The sequence below is a fragment of the Haemorhous mexicanus genome, chromosome 10 (genome assembly GCF_027477595.1).
Source record: "Haemorhous mexicanus isolate bHaeMex1 chromosome 10, bHaeMex1.pri, whole genome shotgun sequence".
In the NCBI taxonomy this organism is placed as follows: Eukaryota; Metazoa; Chordata; class Aves; order Passeriformes; family Fringillidae; genus Haemorhous; species Haemorhous mexicanus.
In genome coordinates, this window is record NC_082350.1 from 26200282 (window position 1) to 26220709 (window position 20428).

Here is a 20428-nt window from a genome sequence, read left to right on the forward strand (position 1 = left end):
GTTGGGTAAAACCATTCCCTAATCCAGCAAAGGCTCCAATCCAGCAGAAAGTCGTGTCTCAAAAGTATTTCAGTTTGTTCAGCTGTCTTCATGCAACTCTGGTTTATTACTAACAATTTAATTTAAAAGGATCGTCAAACAGTAAACCCCATTTCCCCCCCAGCCTGTTAGCAGTACAGCCTAAAAATCAGGGGCCCCGAGCCAGGAGCAGTGCCCTGTGGTGGGACCCAGCAGGGGCTGGAGGTGCCAGGCAGCAGGGATGCTCCTCAAGGGCAGCATGGGCACAGGGACAGCGAGCAGGGCCAGCCACCAGCACCTCGCCTGGTCAGGGGCTGCCCTCTCTGTCCACGGGGACACAGCCCACCCTGTCCCTCCCCTCACCTCTGCCCATGTGTGTCCTGTAGGACTGGAATGCTGCACAGCTGCACTTGGCCACTTCTGAAACCATTCCACCAAAAAAGCCCAGGCACAGGCAGGAGCTGGAAGCAGCAATGATCCTTCCTGCAGCTGCCCAGTTCCCCAAAGAACCAAATACAAATCCAAGTCCTCCAACAAAGCCTTTGCCATTCTAGACAGGATGTCTTTACAGAGATGTATAAATTAAGGTTAAAAGTGGTTTTGATAACACGCTGCAAGCAGCAACATCTCCACTGAGGCTCCCAGTTGGGTGAGGATTGGAGAACCCTCCCTGTGTGCCTGCTGCAAACCCAAGTGTGCCTTCTTGGCTGCAAACAGGGCAATGAGAGCCCCATTCTGACATGCCCCAGCAGCACCAGCACTGACTGCACGTGCAGGAAATACAGAAAACAGGGTCAATGGCAACCCCTCTTTACACTCACATCTGGCTTTGCCTTACCAGTGAGGGCTTTGAACGGTGTGGCAGCTTCCCTGGGACAGGACCAAAGTCCTGCAGACCAGCTCTACAACAGCTTCACTAATTATTGTCTGGAAAGTTTCCAGCATGGATAGTAGCAATGAAACTTCAGCGCATCACTGTTTTTCCCAGAAACAGCTGAATTCTGTGAAAGTCAATGATTTAGTAGGTCAGTGTTAGCTGTTACTGCTGTTGGAAGTAACAAGAGCTGATTATTCCTCTAGTGGCCCATTCTGTCAGTGCAGAGCACTCAGCCATGCTCACACAGCACAGCTTCAGGCACGTCCTGCAGCTGCTCTCATCTGCCACAGCAAGAAACCCACGACAAGAGGAAAAGAATGACCAGGGATACAGCTATTGGAAATACTTGTAAGTACCCATCTCTGTGGAGGCCCAGCCTAGATTAAACCTGATTTCTGGCCTGCCAATTTAAATGGGCAAAGCAACTTTGAAAACTGCCACTTGTAAATGAGAAAGAAAAAAGCTCAAAGACTGTGGGCTGCTGCATGTTCTGTGTCACATAAAACAGCTACTGCTGCTGAACAAAAGCTGCATGTCACATCAAAAGCAGGGCCTGAACATCTTAATATGCCAAGCCAGTTTTATGATATGGCAGCAGTTTATGCACTCTCTGCAGCTTGATAAAAACCATGTATCTCTCTGTCAGACTTCAAAGGTCATCTTATACATTTGTTTTCAAAAGCAGCATTTCTTTAAACTCTTTAGCCACTCTCTAGTATATTCTGAATACTGCACACAGTTATAATACAGGTTAGTTGTATTTGGAGCTTCAGGAATGAGTATTTAATATTTATAGCTGGAACCAAACTTTTAAACTTCTGCTTGGAGAAGTCACAGTAATGTTTCTCAAATCATCCCATAGTGCTGCCTTCTGGAGCCAGCAAATCACTGTAAAACTCTAATTCACTAACTAGGACAACTCATTAACTAGAAGAAACAAGACAATCCCCCACAAAATAAAGCACATATCTGAAATGCTGAAAAAATGTGAGCCTGTGGATTTATTACATCTAGAAGATGGCAAATTATCCACCATGGCTCTTGGTATGAATCACAGAGGAAATAACCCAAAGGGCCTTTGTTCCTTTAATTGTCCATTTCTCCCTTCACTCATCACAGAGCCCCACCAGCCCTCGGACACTGCCACACAGGAGCTTGTTCTGGCTTATCTGCCCACAAAGTTCAACACCTCAGCAGAGACAGAGCTACCACTGAGGGCAGAAAAGCCTCAGAGAGCCCTGTCCCCCAGCTCCTTCTGGGAGCACACTCAGCCCTCAGCCAGACAGAAACGGGGACAGGGCGCAGCACCACGCTGCTTTCACTATTAGAAAACATCCACTTTCTGCATGAATCATTTCCTTGTACTTTTACTAAATTTAAGCAAGTGCCTTTGCAAGGTTTTTGGGTTTTTCTCTTTGTTTGAAGAATGTAAGTTTTCTTTTCATCTCTGCTTTAAATGCAACATAGAAAGTACACAAAGCAAGTTTTGTGTCTCAAACATGAATAAAAGTAACTAATTGTCTTGCAGGGTTCCCAAAAATGAAGAAAATCCTAGAAATCTCTTCCCATGCCCACATTCCTGTACTTTAATTTTCTTCTATTTCTTCTCGTTATCACCAGGAATGTTTCAGTCTTCTTTTTCTAAAAGACACTTTCCTCTTTTCCCAGACACTAGGTATGACAGGATTTATACATGAGCACAAAAAGCAATTCAAAGGAAATGCTGAAAACAACATACATGACACTTTTAATTTCTTCACTGACAGCCTGTAAGCCCTCTTGTTGTGCTTGGGCCCTCCTTGGGAGGGGTGTGACAGGTCCAAGGTGAGTGTCCCTCTGATGAGCACCCCCAGCAGATCCAGCACGGGGTGAACAGACCCCTGAGAGTGAAGACAAGTGCTGGGGCTGCCAGGAGGCCCAGAGATCTGACTCATGGCAGAGGCCCCCGAGGCAGCTCCTCAGCACAGACTGCCAAGAGAGCCAGCAGGAATTACAGGGCCCAGCAAGGGAAGATGCTCCGGGGAGGAAAAGTGAGAAGAAAGGCTCCAGTGCTCTCCCAAATGGAGGCACAGCCAGCACAGAACCTCTAAGCCTGTAAATGAAGCAGTAACAGGACAAAAAGATAACAATTGCACACATGCAGCCCAGGCTTAAAGCTGTAAGGACAGGAGCCAGCACTTGGAACAGTGCAGAGGGTCTTGCTGCTCTGCAGGTCCACAGCCCCCGAGCATGGCTGGAGCAGCAGGGCCCTGCCTTCCCAACAGCATCTGGTGGGGTCTCCAGGTGGGAAATGAGCAGAAACTCAGGGAACCTGGCCCAGCTGCAAATCAGGGGACAACCCAGACAGTGAAAGGAAAACCCAAGTGGCAGAAACCAGGGGGAAAATACATCAAAGGAGTGAATTTCCCTGGGATGTGGAGCTGTGTCCCAGCCTGGGCCTGGGCTGAGGGGCAGTGTGGGAATTAACAACGGTACCAATGGTCACTGTCACAGCAGCTGACAGAAACTGAGCTCAGAGAAAGGAGCATGGCCCACTGCTGGGCCCTGGGCATGTCCAGGCTGAGGGAGGCTGGAGCAGGAGCTTTGGAGCACCAGGAGCAGAGGCCGTGAGAAAGCCCGGGAGAGCCAAAGGAGAGCTGCAGGCAGCAGCCAGTCTGGCAGCAGGAATGCTGCTTTTACAGTATGCAAAACTCTTAAACACTCTCTCTGTGCCAGCTGGAGAGGGTGACAGGTTTCCCTAAAGAAGGACAGTTTTAAATATAAACAAACTTTCCAGGATCTAGCAAGGGGCTGGGAAGACATGCTCTCAGGGTGAACACCTTTATAATTTTTCCCAGAAAGAACCAAAATCAGACTCCAGTTCATTACATTTCTCTGCAACAAATTTAGGAGAAAAGATGTATTTGCACTCAAAAGAGGAACAAGGCCTCCCCATTTTCCCCTCGTGGGACTGCTCCTTTTGGCCCAGCACTGTAATTTCCCTGGGTTTACACCACCGTGCACACACAAAACTGCTGACACACACCCACCTGACAAGGGTGCTCACAGCTCTGTGCTTGTCTTACCTGAGGAACTTGATTGTGCAGGGGTGAAGGAGCCCTTCCCTTGGCTCATCCTGGCCCTGAAGGCAAGTGAGTCCCAGGGGCAGCAAGGGCTGCTGGCTCAGCAGGGACACGCTTCAGGAGAAGCAAACAGCGCTGCATTAGTAAAGTTATTTTGATACTTCCCAACCTCAGTCCCTTCCCTGTTTTGTCTACCCGTTTTCCCCTGAAGTGGCACTGCTGCATCTGTGCCTGTTTCAGTTTTAGTCAATTTAAATCTCGGCAGAGGCATTCAGGGCCCTTCAGGAAGGCAGAGTCCCAGCCAGCCCAGCTGCACCAGCTGCCAGTGGGATCCCCCAGCTCAGGGGGCCCTCGGGGAGCAAGAGCTGCCCCACACCTGCAGGGCTGACCCAGGACACAGCAGGTCATTCCCAGACTGCTCTGACTAACCAGGGATGTCATTTTGTGGAGATAAGGCAACTAAAGTTTCTAATCCATGCTCGTGGTCTGAAGCAGGTCCCAAGGAAGTTTCCCCTAAAGGCTCTGATTAGAACAAGAGCTGCCCTACTTGCTCTAAAATTCCAGCATGGACTTAATTCAGTGGAATGTCCAGCACAACCCCAAGAAAGTACAAACACATTTCAGTCATCGTGGGTGACTATTTTACTGAAGGAAAATCAATAACTATTAAGCAATTAAAATTCTCGTACATTTGGAGCTAGAGATGAGTTTAAGATTAATTCCCAACAGGAAGCAAGAGACATGACAATGGTGGGAGCTTGACAGCAAGGAATTCTCCTACAGCCACAGAAGGGAAGAGACACCAAGTGCTCTAACTGTTCCCTCAAGTCCCCAACATTTCCCATCACCAAGCTGCCAAGCAGCCCCTGGCAGGTGGGTTAAAAGCTGCCACATTTCTTCCTCTGAAACCAACGGCATTTCATCAGACCAAATGCCACCTGAATCCTCAGCAAACAACTCCTCCACAAGCACTGCTCAGCTCTGGGGTTCCCCAGTGCCATGCCTCCTTTGTCTCTGTCTCTCTCTCCTTTGCAGATGGCCCCAAGTGCTGCCCTTCCTGCAGCTCCTCTCCTACCCTGGACTGAGGGGGGCAGTTTGGCAATCTGGGGGCCTCCAGCCACACTCCTCACTCAGAGGAGCTAGGAGCAGAACAACCTTACTTCAGCCAAAACATCTGTGCAGTTTTGTGGCCAGTTTTAACTCTTCCAAGACTGGGCTGCTTCAACAAAGCAGAGATAAAATGCCTTTGCAGTCACCAGTGAGGACTGAGCAGCCACAATTCCTCAGAAAGTTCAAGAACAGCAACTACATTTATTGTAAATCAGAAGTAAATAGAAGGAACCCTCAGGTAACTATTTCTGTACATTCCTGGCTCAAGTGCAAAACAGTCTTGGCACTCTACACACAGTTAAGCATCATGTTGGCTAAAAGAATTAAAAAGGTGCTACAAAAAATAACTTGGGAATGTCTTTTTACCACTCTGTCTTGTATGACTTGTGTCAGCATTTCCAAGAGAGTTTGGACAGCAGAGGCCATACCAGAGGTAGAAGAGTTATTGTTTAGCTCAGGGGTTGCTGAAACACCTCCACTGTGGCCTTTGTGATGTTATCCAAAAAGCTGCTCACTTCAGCCCCAGGCAGTGAAACACAAGCACACTAGCACCTTCCTGGCATGTCTGCTCATGGACTAAGTCAACATTCAACAGACTTTTTTGCATTAAATATTTAAATCAGAAAGTTTGGAAACCAATACTCACAAGGTCCTTCTTGCACTGTTTGATCAGGAGCTGCAGCTCCAACCAGGACTGTCACAGAGTCCACTGGTCTGAGTTCTAGGGAAGAGTTTACATTACAAATGTTAACTGTTAATAATATTAACACTAAAGTCAGCGCTGTACAGGTCTGAAGAAAATAAATAAATTTCATACTCTACCACAAGATGTGCAGTAACCTCATCTATAAGCAGATCATCACAATCACTGACCTGTGTAACAATTAATGGCATGCCAAAATATCAGTTCAAGAGGTAAGTTTGGCCAGTGGCCCCTCAGCCTCACTGCCAGCCCACTCCTTCATCCAGGGAGGCTGAGAGGGAGGACCCTGGCAGGGAGATACTACAATGAGGAGAGTGGCACCGAGGCCACATGGACCCAAAGCCACCCCAGAATGCTCTGATAAAACTGGAGCTGCTTCCTCAGCACAGAACTGCAGCAGCTACCATTTGTCTGATGCTTTTCTTCAGCAAAGCCAGTCAAAATTTTGAATTACTACTGGAGGGGGCCAACAAGATGAACTAGTGCCAAACCAAAGGCAGTTACTTGTTTGGAAAATAACACTCACTGCTCATGGAGAGCTGCTCAGAGTGATGCTTTTGCAAAGGGCAGACACCCAGGATTTGTGGCAAAACACAGAAAACTCAGCTATCTGAGACCCTATTTCCTATCTGTATTTGAGAGGGACTTGCCTGAGTTTAAATGCACTGGGACTCAGGGATGGAGGTCAGGGCCAACATCTGACCTGGTCACATGTGCCTACAGCCTCCTCTGGGGCTGGCCCACCAGGGAAACGTGGCTGTGGCCGGGGCTCTGCACTCCCCAGGGCTCCCTGCAGCAGCAGGACAGCAGCCACTGTCTCAGGGTTTCCATTCCCAGGAGCATTCCCCAGCAGGGAACTAGCATCAGCTGTTTCCCACACCATCACTGGCACAAACACATCTCACAGGACTCTGCACACCCTCACCAAGCAGCAAAATTGCCTTCAGGACTGCAAACACTGCTCCCACTTCGATGCTGCTGTGAGCAGCAGCCAAGAGGGGACAATCACAAGAAGAACAAATTCCAGAAAATAATTTCTCTGTGGCAAGAAGAGGAAATCTTGTAAAAATGTGTATTTTTTACTAACTAACATTTCCTTTATACAAAATCCTCCTCAGCTAGAACAGCTACAGAAGCTCAGAGCTGAAGAAAGAACTGAATGTTCTGACATTGAAACTGCAGCCTAACAGGTAAGTGATTAGTTCAGCTGGGGCACGTGGTTATGATGGATTAATATCAAAATAAGCTGTGGGCACTGAAATAGAAAAAGGAGCCTGTTGGTTCACTGTGTCCATGTGAACAGGGAATTTAACCACGATGAGACACTGGAGCCTGTGTTGGTTTTGACACCATACATTTAGGAAATTACTTCCCTTACCTCACCTGCATGACAAATGAAGCAAAATTAGGTGCTGTAAATGCTTGAAATCACACTTACTCTCCATTTCCATGTCAGGCTCCCAAACAGCACAGTCTGTATCCCTGTTAGTGCCTCTGACACTGCCCTTCTCAACACTGCCAGGTGCAGAGAATGAATCAGTTTCAGCAAATTTCTCTAGTTTTACCTGCATCCAAACCATTTCCCAAACAATTAAGATTTTTGGTATCAACTCCTCAGTGGTGAAACATCTGTGATTTTGAACTTGCACCGTGGATATTTTCACCTATGAAAATATACAGCCATCAAAAACCAGCTATGGGTTCACAGAGGGGTGTGAGACACCCAGCATCACAGACAGAGGGGTGTGAGACACCCAGCATCACAGACAGAGGGGTGTGTGACACCCAGCTCAGGGACAGAGGGGTGTGTGACACCCAGCTCAGGGACAGAGGGGTGTGTGACACCCAGCATCACAGACAGAGGGGTGTGTGACAGCTCTCCCCAGCTCTGTGTCCCTGCAGGACCCTCCCCCTGCCTGGCCAGCTCTGCCATCAGGAGGGAGACCAGCCACAAAATCAACTGGCACTAAAGAATTTCACTTCAGAGATCCCATACGGTGTAATGTGGGATTTGGGGCATGATTCAGGGTTATGTAAGAGCTTAAGAAACAGCAGAGTTGACTCACCCCAGTGCAAGTTATGTTCTCTCTATTCTGGAGTGAAACTCGTTTGGCTGCATTTAGATGTTCCCTTTTGTGCTCTTACAAAACTGCTTCCTCTCAGCTGCTCTGCCCTGCCAAGGATGCCCCACACTCCAGAGAATCACAGACTGGTTTGGCTTGGAAGGAACTTAAAAACTCATCCCATGCCACCCCTGCCATGGCAGAGACACCTCCCACTGTCCCAGGTGCTCCAGCCCTTCCAACTTGGCCTTGGGCACTGCCAGGGATCCAGGGGCAGCCCCAGCTGCTCTGGGCACCCTGTGCCAGGGCCTGCCCACCCTCACAGGGAAGAACTGCTTCCCCATATCCAATGTGAACCTAGTGTCTGCCACTTTAAAGCCATTTCCCCAATAAAAACTCTTACTTCTTTTAAAAACCAGATTTAAAAAAAAATCTATGCAGACAAAATCCATAAATTAAACATTTAATAAACAAAACACCTGTCATAACAGGAGGCAAGGACCTAATGCAGAACCTTCCCTTATTTCCAGACTTCAAACAGGAAAAGATTGTCCTGAGCTGTTCAGTCTGAAACAGCACCACTGCTGATATCAAACACACAACTGCTGATATCAAACACACCACTGCTGATATCAAACACACCACTGCTGATATCAAACACACCACTGCTGATCCCAGACTGCTCCTGACAGTCTGACAGCAATGCCTGCTGCTCCTTCCTCCCTTCTGAGAAACGACACAGACTGATGTAGCACAGAAACTCAGAGTACTCTATACATTTTCAGCAGCAGGGATGAAAGTGGACACGATTGCAGAAGCAGGCACAGAACAGCAGGAGGAAGGAATGTCTGCAGAGCTCACCTGCCGCAGCGCTGCTGCCCCTGCACACGCCCAGCAGGGCTGCCCTGGCACCCAGGACCCTGCCCACATCGAGGAGTTCAGGCTGGGAGCTGAGGGCTCTCCAGGAAACCCTGCACGAGCTCGGGGTCCCACTGCAGGCTGGAGCTGGAGTGTGGCTGTAGATCGTCTGCTGCACCTGGGAACACACTGCTGGGACCCAAACCAGAACTGCCTGCAGGTGCAGCTGCAGGGAACTGGGGCATGACAAACTCCTGCTGGGTCAGCACTGCATGCACATCTTCAAACTCCTGCTGGGTCAGCACTGCATGCACATCTTCAAAATCCTGCTGGGTCAGCACTGCATGCACATCTTCAGAATCCTGCTGGGTCAGCACTGCATGCACATCTTCAAACTCCTGCTGGGTTAGCACTGCATGCACATCTTCAAACTCCTGCTGGGTTAGCACTGCATGCACATCTTCAAAATCCTGCTGGGTCAGCACTGCATGCACATTTTCCAAATCCTGCTGGGTCAGCACTCCATGCACATTTTCAAACTCATTTTGGATAAGCAACATCTGCCAGATAATAAGGCTGATGCACCTAGTTTGTTCAAGTTTTCCTGCAAACAAAGTCTTGAATTTCCAAACCATTTCTTGGACATTTCTAGGACTGAAATTGTGAGCAGCTGGGTAGAGCCAACATCCTCCTCCCCAGCAGCTTCCTGGGACATCAGGTGTTCCTGCAGGGCACAGAACTTCACTTCCCAACACTGCCATCCCCTCCAGGGGTTGTGACCCCGTGACCTGCAGTGGGGCAGAGGGAATTCATCAAGGAGAAATGAGAAAATTTACCCAAATTAAAAGCTACAGTTAATAATAAGGTGACTTAACAGACAGGGTTTGGAAATCAGTAAATAGAGAAAATAGACTTAAAGCTCATATTTTGACAGTAAGGATTAGACAAAAGGGCAAGAACTGTCCCAGGCCAGGAACACCAATATGTGAAGTGGTTTTCTTGAGGGAGAAAAATAGGTGTTAGTGAGGAATGCAAATTTCACACCCAAAATATTCCAAGGAGCATTTGTCTCCAGCATAAGGTTTTATATCACAGGGACAAATTTCACTAATTAGCCCAGCTGGGAGGACTTCCTCATTACTGAAAAGAACCTATGAATTGAAGTTAACTTAAAATATCTCCTGCAGCCCTGGGACCCCTGTCACTGCCAGCCCCTGCCTGCTGCTCCAGGGCAGGAGGACGAGGTCATTAGCAGGGTAATTAATTACAAGGACCGTGCCTGATGTTAACCCTCTGCTCTGACAGCCAGAGCCACAGCAAAGACAAAATCCAGTGAGTGCTCCACTCTGGGACACCACTCTCACCAGAAGCAATACTGAAGGTCCGGAGACAGAATCTTTAAAAAAAGTGAAAGAATTATTTTAAAAGAGGAAGTTTAGGGAAGATAAGTAACTGTTCCAGGCACACGAAACCAAACACACCCCTCCCTCACTGACACCCACTCAGAGACACCGCAGAGGAGACCAGAGCACAGCAATCCAGAGAGGGTGAGTCTCTAAACGTGAGCGTTTGTGAATTGTAATTTATTATTGCTTCAAACAGACTGAGAGAAACAGCTGGGCTCACAGCAGGCCAGAAAGGAGCTGAAAACCTTCCTGTGAACATGCAGTGGGGTTGGGTGCTTGGAAAGGAGACCACAGGAATGTAATGTTATTACCTTAAATATAGCTGTTTCAAAATGTATACATAAATTTTATTAACAGTTTTCAGGAATTTCTAACTCCACTTGATAAAAAAAGGTGCTTCCAAACAAGTTCTGTGTACCATATCTTTAACAAATTATTTAATACCCTGCATTATTACTAGACCCTGTTCTGACTTGTTATTGTAGACTAGCATTTACAAAACTTGTTATTTTTGTTGTGTTACTGAACTTCAGCTTGTAAGCAGAAGAAATTAACATAGAGCACAGACACTTGTGTGGTTCTATATTTCCCATTTGTTTTTCCTGTTGTTTCTGATTAAATGCTACTGCTGCCAGGTGTTGTAAACCTATTAAAATATTATCACTGAGAAATACTCTCCTGCTCCCTATGAAATGGAACCACAAATCTAAACTATGCAGACCCAAACTAGGGACACAAACCAGGAGGGGAAACAGCAACCGGGGCAGTTTGTGAGTATTACAAGATGTGGATTTGCATCTGAAAGGTTTCCATTCCTCCTTTACAAAGTAAAAGGCAAAAATATGGTATACGGGAACCTGATTCTATTTTAACTTAAAAATCAAGGAACTGAACATTCAAACATAAAACTTCGGAAACTCAAACACGTTCGTGCCTCTCCCCGCATCAAAGGAAACTTTTACAGAGCGCTGCAGCTGAGATGCGGCAGGTTTTCCATCCAGCACTGCCCGTGCTGCAGCCGAGGTGCCCCAGAACAGAGCCGGGCGCCCCCAGCCCGCGGGGGCAGCGGGGTCAGGGGGCTCCGGAGCCGCGGGGCTGCAGCGGGAGGGTCCCGAGCTGCGAGCGGGCTCAGCCCCGGCTCCCCGAGCACAGCCCCGGAGACCGAACAGCATCCGGGCACCGAACAGCACCCGGGCACCGAACATCCCGCGGGCACCGCACAGCCCCGGAGACCGAACATACCCCGGAGACCGAACATACCCCGGAGACCGAACATCCTGTGGGACCGAACATCCTCCGGACACCGCACAGCCCCGGAGACCGAACATCCCGCCGGCACCGCACAGCCCCCGGGGATCGAACATCCTCCAGGACCCACGTCCCGCAGGGTCCGCACATCCTCCGGGCACCGCACAGCCCCCGGGGACCGAACATCTCCCAGGGACCGAACATCTCCCAGGGACCACGCATCCCGCGGGCCCAAACAACTCCCGGAGACCGCACAGCCCCCAGGGACCGCACAGCCCCCGGGCACGGGCAGAGGAGCTGCATCGGTGACACGAGGGCTGCAAAGGCCACGGCGATTTCCACGGGATGCAAAGCAAAGGGAACCCCCACCAGTCTGAGCAGGGTGAGAGCAGTCCCTTCACACCCACCTGAGCAGTCTCCAAACCTGCACCAGTCTGAGCAGGGTGACAGCAGTCCCTTCACACCCACCTGAGCAGTCTCCAAACCCCCACCAGTCTGAGCAGGGTGACAGCAGTCCCTTCACACCCACCTGAGCAGTCTCCAAACCCCCACCAGTCTGAGCAGGGTGACAGCAGTCCCTTCACACCCACCTGAGCAGTCTCCAAACCTGCACCAGTCTGAGCAGGGTGACAGCAGTCCCTTCACACCCACCTGAGCAGTCTCCAAACGCGCTCCTCAGGCAGCTGCAGGACACGTACAGGTCGTACAGGTAAGCTAAAATGTTCTGCAACCCTCAGAGGGATTCACAGGATAAACTGTGTGGCAAGCAAAAATGCAATTCACTAGAGAGCAAGGAGAAGAGGGAGCTAAATAAATGGTTAAAGTAGAAAAATCATCCCTCAGAGCTACTCCTCAGAAATCCACGGTATTTCAGGCAATCAGATGTGTTACTGAGTAATATTTTGGTTTGGTCCAAAACAGCAAAGCCCATCCTAGCGTACTTTGTGCTAAAATAATCTAGAATTTTAATAATTTTGGGAGATTTAAAAATAAAATGCATGCATTGATTCTCCACAACTCTCACAGTACAACAGAAAGGGGAAGTGCCCAGCACTGTGTTTCAGGGCACAGGAAACTGAAACAGACACAAGCACATGGCATCAAATCTGGGGAATTTGCAGTCCAGACCTTGGGGTTTTTCTGGCTTCATAGAAAATGTTCTGCAGCTTTGCCCTGACATGACTCCTTAAAATGAACCCTGCTCACCTGTACTGCAAGGTCTCTAAGCCCCTGACGCTCAGTGCTGGCTCCTGGAGATCCAGGATGGGCTGGATGTGGTGAGCCAAGGGCAGGTGGTATGATGGTCCTGAGGCAAAGCTGGTGACCTGCTCGAGGACATTGCTGGAGACCTGGGAACAGGAATGTCAGAAATCAGAGGTGGCTGAGGGCTCCTCAGGTACAGCAGCACCCCAAAGGTCACTGTTTGCCACACTACCTGAGATGTCACCTGAGGTTGATGGAAATGGGATGACTGCTGCAGTCTTGTGACCTGGCCTCCTCTGGTTTGGTCTTCCTGGCCTTCTGTCCTTCATCCTCAAATGAACAGATACAAAATGTTACCTCAGTAATTTGATATTTAATGGAGCCCTAGCATGTTTCCATTGTTACTGATTTAAAAGACAATAAAAATCTTAGTAAAGGTTTACTCATGACTAGACAAACCCTCCTTGCCCCAGTTTTCCATTATAATTGGGACAGGTACACCAGAGCATGAAACACTGTCAGAGCTACTGTGAGGTTATCCCAGCACACAGAGGTGACAGAGCAGAAGAGCTGCAGCAGTCCCTCAGTGCCACCAGGAGGGTCAGGGACATGGATCTCTCCCATTCCAGGCTTCAGCCCACACACTGTTTGCAGCCAGGGGCTGCACTGGAACTCTGGGGTTTGTGGTGGCTGCTGGCCATCCCCAGGCACCACGGGGCAGGGCAGCACCCAGCTGACTGCCAGGGAGGAAAACCAGATCACAGTTGTTGATGATGTGCACGGCTCCAGCAGCAGTGTTAGAGCATTCACCACCTGTTTCTGCAGTGCTCTTCTTGTTCAGGATTCTGGGGATGCCTCTGGTAACCTCCTTCAGCTGATGCTGTGCTTCCTCCTGCTCCTTACCAATGCCACAAAGGAGAATTCACAGAATTCACAGAATCATGTGCTGGTTACACTCAGCTCAGGATTCATCCTGAAAAGAGCAGATACAGGTGAAATCTCTCTGCCTGTGCCTGTCATCACCTGTGGAAACCTGAGGGGAGACAACCAACCCTGCCATAAAAACATCTCCTATGGCTGTCACCAGGGAGGGAACAGAACCAAAGGGAAGCACTGCAGGGTGGGTAAAAGCACAGAAGGGAAAATGCAATCTGCTATTATGAATTCTGTGTGTATTTACAAGGACAAAGTCAGAGGATATAAATGCATGCCCCTCCAAACTGTGCCCTGGATCAATATTCTGCAGCAGATCTGCAAACAGAAGAGAGATGTTTAGAAACTGTGACACTTACTACATACAAATCCATTGAAAAAAAGATGCAGCTCCTAAAGTGGTGTCTTGTACACCCCCAAAGGAACTGAAATATGTGTTGTTTATTTCATTGTAACTGTTTATATTTAGTCTTTCAATTACATGTATGTATCATATAATGTTGGCTTACTGTATGCAGCTTAAAACTTGAAGCACTGTTCTGCAAGTCACATAAGGAAGAAATATTTCCTTCAATAATAACCTTTCCCAAAGTAACAAATCACTACTTCTTTCAAGTGCTTTAAGAGTTTTAAGAAACAAGGCTGTGTACAGAAATAGCACTAAGGACTCACAAGGCCAGAAGGGGCAGACAGGAACGCAGCTCTGTGCTCAGCAAAGTTGCACAATCTGACAAATCCCTGCTCCCTCTAGAAACAGTGCCTCTGGGAGTCAGCCAAAGGCAGGAAACAATCTGCTAATTATTTCTTAAAATTTCATTTCTCTCTCTTTTCTACAGAAAACAGAAGCAGAAGCTCACAGTGCATCATCTGGAACCTGCAGCTGTCACTGGCTAAGAAAGCAGTCTGGAGCCAGAGCAAGGTCTGAGCCTCAGGCCTGGGATGCTCAGCTGCTCCTGCTGCCTCTGCCTGCTCCGAGGGGCTCCCCAGGAGCACTCCTGCCCTGCCCCATGGTGGAGAGCTGCAGGGGCTGCCAAGGAGCCCCTGGCTGAGAGCAGCCTCTGCCCAGAGCACCCAGCTCCTCCGGGTACCTGCCCTGGCTCCTGGGGGACCACGTGCTCCCCTCTGCCAGGGCTTGCTCCAACAGCACGGCACTTGGCACATGAACCTGCCTCAAGCTTCAAAGAAAAAGCCTTTTTCTTCTACTTTCTAGGAAGAAACAAAACTTTGTGAGGGATTTGGGCATCAGCTGAGAGCACATCAATTCCCCGAGTGCCTGTTTCCCACGGGCAGAGCCCAGTCAGACAGAACCAGCTGCACCACCACACACCTGAGCGTGCCCTGCCCCAGCCAGGCCCCACCCGCTGGGTGCCCTTGTCCACAACACAACAATTCAAAGCTGACTGAAAAGGCTGAAGCCTCATAACAGATACGACTCTCAATTTCTTCTCTTTTTTTTCTGTTTGTTTCTCCAGGGAGAAGAAATAGCACAATGCAAATGAAAGCCACAACCCAGTTCAGCTCCTCCAGGAATGACAGCAACTGCACCAGCGACAGCAGGATCAGCCAAGTCATCTTCCCTCTACTCTACACATTTCTGTTCCTGGTGGGGATCACGATGAACAGCCTGGCAATGTGGGTCTTCTTTAAAATATCCAGTAAATCCTATTTCATTATCTTCCTCAAGAACACTGTGATTTCTGACTTCCTCATGATCCTGACTTTTCCATTTAAAATCCTGAGTGACGCCAAGCTGGTGTCCTGGGTCTTGAGAGGGTTTGTGTGCCAGGTCACCCAGGTGGTGTTCTACTTCACCATGTACATCAGCATCCTGTTTCTCGGTCTGATAACGATTGATCGCTACCAGAAAGCCACCTCACCTTTCAGAACCTCCTCTCCACGGAGCCTCCTGGCTGCCAAGGTCCTGTCCACTGCAATCTGGCTGTCAATGTTTGCTCTCTCGCTGCCCAACATGATCTTAAGTAATAAGAAGAAAACACCCAAGAACGTAAGGAAGTGTGCTCTCCTGAAATCAGAGTTTGGCTTAGTCTGGCATGAAATTGTAAACTACATTTGTCAGCTCATCTTCTGGGTTAACTTGGCAGTCATAGTGGTATGTTACATCCTGATCAGCAAGGAACTCTACAAATCCTACAAAAGGACTCGATGCACAGGGAAGGCATCTAAAAAGACTGTCAATCTCAAGGTTTTCATAATAATTGCTGTGTTCTTTGTTTGTTTTGTGCCATTCCACTTTACCAGAATCCCCTACACCTTGAGCCAAACCAGAGATGTGTTTGACTGCTCTGCTCGGAACGCTCTGTTCTACCTGAAGGAGACCACGCTGTGGCTGACGTCCCTCAATGCCTGCCTGGATCCCTTCATTTACTTTTTCCTATGTAAATCATTCAGGAAATCCTTGCTGGACATGCTGTGCAAGCACAGGGCAGTGTCAGGGCTCGGGGCACAGGCGAAGGGGCAGAACGAGGGGGATGACTCTGACGAGTCACCACTCTAGATCCCAGGGCCCCACTCCCCTTCCTGGTCACTCACCTTCACTGGGGGTGCCAGGAGCACAAACCCACAAGGAGCATCCAGAGCTTCACTGACTTCTTCAGAAACAGCCCTGCAGATGAAGCACGAGCACCCTGGAACCACCACCACTGCTGCAAAAATAGAAAGCTTAAATAAATACCAGAGGAGTCCCCCCAAACTCCACCCTTGCCAAAACAGGAGCTCCCCAGACCCCAACCTCCACAGCTGTCAGAACTGCTGGGAAGAAGTCTGAACTGGAAGGTGGAACTGTGAGGAAAAACTTAGAATCATGAAATGCTACAGATGTTACCATGGACTGTAAAGATTTTGCAGAAATAGCTAAACTTGGGCCAGAGTAAAGTTCATAACAACACAGGACCTGAGAAATGCAGATAAAATACACAGCAGATGTCATTTTTCAGTACAGGGAGTTGTCACCCTGTGTGCAACTGACAGACAAACAGAAACCTTGAGAGAGCCATTTGGGCAGATTTTTGGTAACAGAATAACACTTTGCTTATCTCATTCTCTGCTTGCAGTTCCTAATCCATTGACCAATAATTAATAGTTGTATTTCAGAGGAAATAATTTCATAATCAGGCTTATCTTGATATTAATTAAATCCCCAAATCCTTCCCCTTACTACATGAATAAATGAAACTTTACGTTTTCACAGAGAACATTATATTAGAAAACATACAAACACTCGATTTATATCATACTGAGATCCTGGGGGAAAGACAGGCTCATGGTAACTTCTTTACTGGTGATTATGGGCAGCTTTTTCCACTATACAAAATACTCAACCACTTCCCTTTTTGCGCTTGGAAAACTTGAAAAAAAACAGGGAAGTGTTTTCAAGTACATGACATTTTGAGGTATCACAGCAATTGCACATGAAATAGATTGTGGGCTATTGGAATAAGTTGTGGTTCATTCATCACCACTGCAAACAGCTCCAGCCGAGCAGTGTGTGTCCCCAGCACACAAGAGCTCAGCCTGCCAAAGCCATCACCTGTCCATCCTTCCTGGGACGTGTCCCTGCCTGCCAGGGCACTTCTGCCACCAAAACCCAATCTCCTGAGAAGTTAGAAGGCAGCTCACTTGTTGCTCACCTGCTGCCACCCTCAGCCTTGGGTTTGTGCATCTCTGACAGCCCGCTGGGATGAATCCACCCTGCCCCAAACTGCCCTGCCTGTGCTGGGCCCTGCTCCAGCTGAGACAGTCAGTAGCTGGGGTCCAGCACAGAGCACCAGGATTTCCCTGAACAGTGTCCAGCCACCCCGGAGCATGCTCCCCCAGCAGCCCACAGCAGGTCAGTCCCCATTAATGCCCAGGGAGGGAAGTGCCACATGCCCCACTCCCACCCAGAAATCATTCTGCACACATTTTGCACCCACACGTGGAGAGAGTGGCAATTAGGCAGGAGCTGCTTTCCCTGCTCAGGTGAGCTGTCCAGACAACAGACACCACAGGCACACCTGTCCCCAGAGCCACCACAGGTGAGGTGTGCACAGGCACCTGCTGACAGCTGGGAACAGCATCAAGAGCTCAGCTGGAAGGCACTGCCTTGGGCAGCAGCCCTGGCATGGCAGTGGACTGTGACACCCTTGTGTGGTCACCAGTGGGGAACAGAAGGGACAGCCAGGGACACATCACACAGGTGACACTGCATGGCAGTGGACTGTGACACCCTTGTGTGGTCACCAGTGGGGAACAGAAGGGACAGCCAGGGACACATCACACAGGTGACAGTGCTGGGGTGACTGAAGCCCAGCCATTCTCAGGGCTGCCTGCTCTCAGCAGCCATTTTATCACTGACACCAGCACCTGCACTAACCAAAATGTCCCAGGGACTGGTGCACAAACTCCCTGGCACAGCTGCAGCCCGAGCACCTCTGGAGCAAGGCACAGCTGCCCAGGAAAGGGCCTGGACAGGAGCACTGCCCCCACGGCAGCCAGCCCTGGGCCAGAGCTTCCCACCAGCAGGCAGCAACAACCTCACACAAACAGCTCTGCTCTCTCAGAAATGCACCCAATTCCAGCACCCTGTTCCAGCCTGCACCCAGCAAACACACCACCCACCCCAGCTCTGCACACAGCAGTGCCTGCCAGACAGAAAGGGGCTGTCCCTTGCCCACCTGGGCCAAAACCCAGGAATCCTCCCTGGAGAGGCAAAGCCCAGCCCAGGCCCTGTGTCAGTGACACCAGGGGCAGGAGAGGGGGCAGGCACCAGGCACCATGGTCAGGGGCCCTGAGCAGACTCTTGTAATGCTTTGGCAGTGACTGGTGCCATCCAGAACGTGGAATTCACACACAAACAACCAGGAGCTACATTTGAGGGATATCCTGGCATGCTGTCAGGGAACACCCTGTGTTTGCTCATCCTACCAGTCCAGGTCTGTCCCGTGCACACACAAACCCAGAGATGGGTCTGTCCTGTCCTGAGAGGCAGGCTCGGGTTTCCTTTCCCAGTTCAGGAGCAGATGGTGTGCTTTCTCACGCAGAGCCGAGGGAAGAGACAGAAGCAATAGCAACGTGACCAACACAGGCGACACTGAAAATGAGGAAGGAAACCACACACCAAGAGAAAAACGTCTCCTCTTTCTACACATTCCCCACTCTTAACACTCTGCTAGAGGCGTCTGCTGGCAGAGGAGCAGCGGATGAGATGGGGACAGCCACAGAGGGCTCTGTGACAGCTGCTGCAGGTTTGCCCAGGTACTGGCAGGGTCGGAGTGCTCGGGGTGTGTGGGGTGCTCGGGCAGCTGGTGCTCAGGGCTGGGAGCCACTGTGTGCAGCTGAGCTTGGAAATGCTATCTGAAGCTGTGCTGAGAAAGGAAAAGAGTGGGTGCTTGGAAAGAATTACCAGAAGTCACCTACCCAGGAGTGGCTGGCTTTTGGACCGCAGCTCTAACATCTCTATTCAACACTAAAATGCATTTCCATGGAAAGGCCAACAGTGCTCCAGGCAGTCTGCTCTTCTACCCTGCTGACATTATTTTGTCATCCAAAATAAGTATGAACCCTTTTAACTCTTCAGTGGATGTTAGCTTGCAAACGATTTAAATTTCAGCACAGATTTAGATTTTCCATGAACCAGAAGAGAAATTGGTTGGGCTGATTCACACACGCTGGGGTTTTGTGTTTATTCATGCAAACCTGCTGTCACTGCAAGGAACGTGTAATACTGCATTCAGAAGGGTGTGTTTTGTGTTCTCTCCCTCCTTTTCACCCAAGTCTGTTTCCAACAATGGGAGACTCTGCAAGCACGAGCTCTGTGGGTAACACCAGTGGAGCAGCCTCCTCTGCCCAGTGCCAGCGTGACACCACTGTCACCCACCTGCTCTTCCCAGTGCTCTACACCCTCATCTTCCTCCTGGGACTCCTGCTGAACAGCCTGGCTTGCTGGGCTTTCTTCCATATTCCAAGCACATCGACCTTCATCATCTACTTGAAAAATATCTTGGTTTCTGATTTCATAATGACCCTGATGCTTCCCCTGAAGATCCTGACAGACTCTGGCCTGGCGCCGTGGCAGCTCAAGGCCTTTGTCTGCCGCTTCTCAGCCGTGATATTCTATGACACCATGTACATCAGCATCGTCCTGCTGGGGCTCATTGCTTTCGACAGATTTCTCAAGATTGTGAGGCCTTTTGGGAAGTTCTGGGTGCAAAATCTGACCTCAGCAAAGATCCTGGCGACTCTGGTCTGGCTCTTCTTCCTGGTTCTCTCCCTGCCCAACATGGTCTTGTCCAACCAGGCAGCGACGCCCCAGTCCGTGAGGAAGTGTGCCTCCCTGAAGAGCCCCCTCGGACTCAGATGGCACGAAGCTGTCAACTATGTCTGTCAGTTCATCTTCTGGACTGTCCTCCTCCTCATGCTGCTATTTTATACAATCATTGCCAAAAAGGTATACGAGTCTTACATAAAAACACAGAAGAAAGGCAACAGAAGCGAAAAACGGATCAAGGGGAAAGTATTCATCATTTTTACCGTGTTCTTCGTGTGCTTTGCCCCCTTCCACTTCAGCAGGGTGCCCTACACCGTGAGCCAAACGAGTGCCCACATGGACTGCCGCCTGCAGAACCAGCTCTTCGTGGCCAAGGAGAGCACGCTGTGGCTGGCAGCCACCAACGTCTGCATGGACCCCCTGATCTACATGTTCCTGTGCAAGCCCTTCCTGGAGAAGGTCTTCTACAGGAGAGTTAAGGCTCTGCAGAGAACAGCCCAGACAAACCCAAAAACAGAACTGGACACACGAGTATCTCCTACTGAGTCTTGATTCTGCAGCTGCACGCTCTGCTCTGCATCTTCATAGAGAACTTGAAAAACAGTTTGGTTTACTTCTGCTGAAGAGCACAAAAGGGTGTTTGCCAAGTAATATTAACACTCAATAAATGCAGCAAAATGGA

General features: G+C 49.4%; 2 protein-coding genes and 1 long non-coding RNA gene across 3 annotated transcripts in view; 2 read left to right on the forward strand and 1 right to left on the reverse strand.

Annotated features, from left to right (window-relative positions):
* LOC132331953 (uncharacterized) overlaps positions 1-13374 on the reverse strand; it is a 46928-nt gene extending 33554 nt beyond the window's left edge. The window contains exons 1-6 of the long non-coding RNA XR_009487711.1: positions 12781-13374; positions 11997-12694; positions 8695-9479; positions 5714-5788; positions 3961-4071; positions 857-1019 (exon numbers count right to left, since the gene is read on the reverse strand). This is a non-coding gene — a long non-coding RNA (uncharacterized LOC132331953). The remainder of the gene's footprint in view (positions 1-856; positions 1020-3960; positions 4072-5713; positions 5789-8694; positions 9480-11996; positions 12695-12780) is intronic.
* A 1596-nt stretch (positions 13375-14970) lies between these two features.
* LOC132331950 (P2Y purinoceptor 12-like) lies at positions 14971-16683 on the forward strand. The gene has a single exon (XM_059855926.1). The coding sequence runs from the start codon at positions 14971-14973 to the stop codon at positions 15994-15996; it is 1026 nt and encodes a 341-aa protein (XP_059711909.1). The 3' UTR covers positions 15997-16683.
* Positions 16684-16816: 133 nt separating this feature from the next.
* LOC132331949 (P2Y purinoceptor 13-like) lies at positions 16817-20428 on the forward strand. The gene is made up of 2 exons (XM_059855925.1): positions 16817-18734; positions 19254-20428. The coding sequence occupies exons 1-2, from the start codon at positions 18577-18579 to the stop codon at positions 20296-20298; spliced, it is 1203 nt and encodes a 400-aa protein (XP_059711908.1). The 5' UTR covers positions 16817-18576; the 3' UTR covers positions 20299-20428.

Bases quoted from the DNA above. Each gene is read 5' to 3' on its own strand.
- LOC132331950 (XM_059855926.1), top strand. From the start codon at position 14,971: ATGCAAATGAAAGCCACAACCCAGTTCAGCTCCTCCAGGAATGACAGC.
- LOC132331949 (XM_059855925.1), top strand. From the start codon at position 18,577: ATGAGGAAGGAAACCACACACCAAGAGAAAAACGTCTCCTCTTTCTAC. The intron at 18,735-19,253 runs GTACTGGCAGGG...TTTTCACCCAAG, and splicing joins GCTGCTGCAGGTTTGCCCAG to TCTGTTTCCAACAATGGGAG.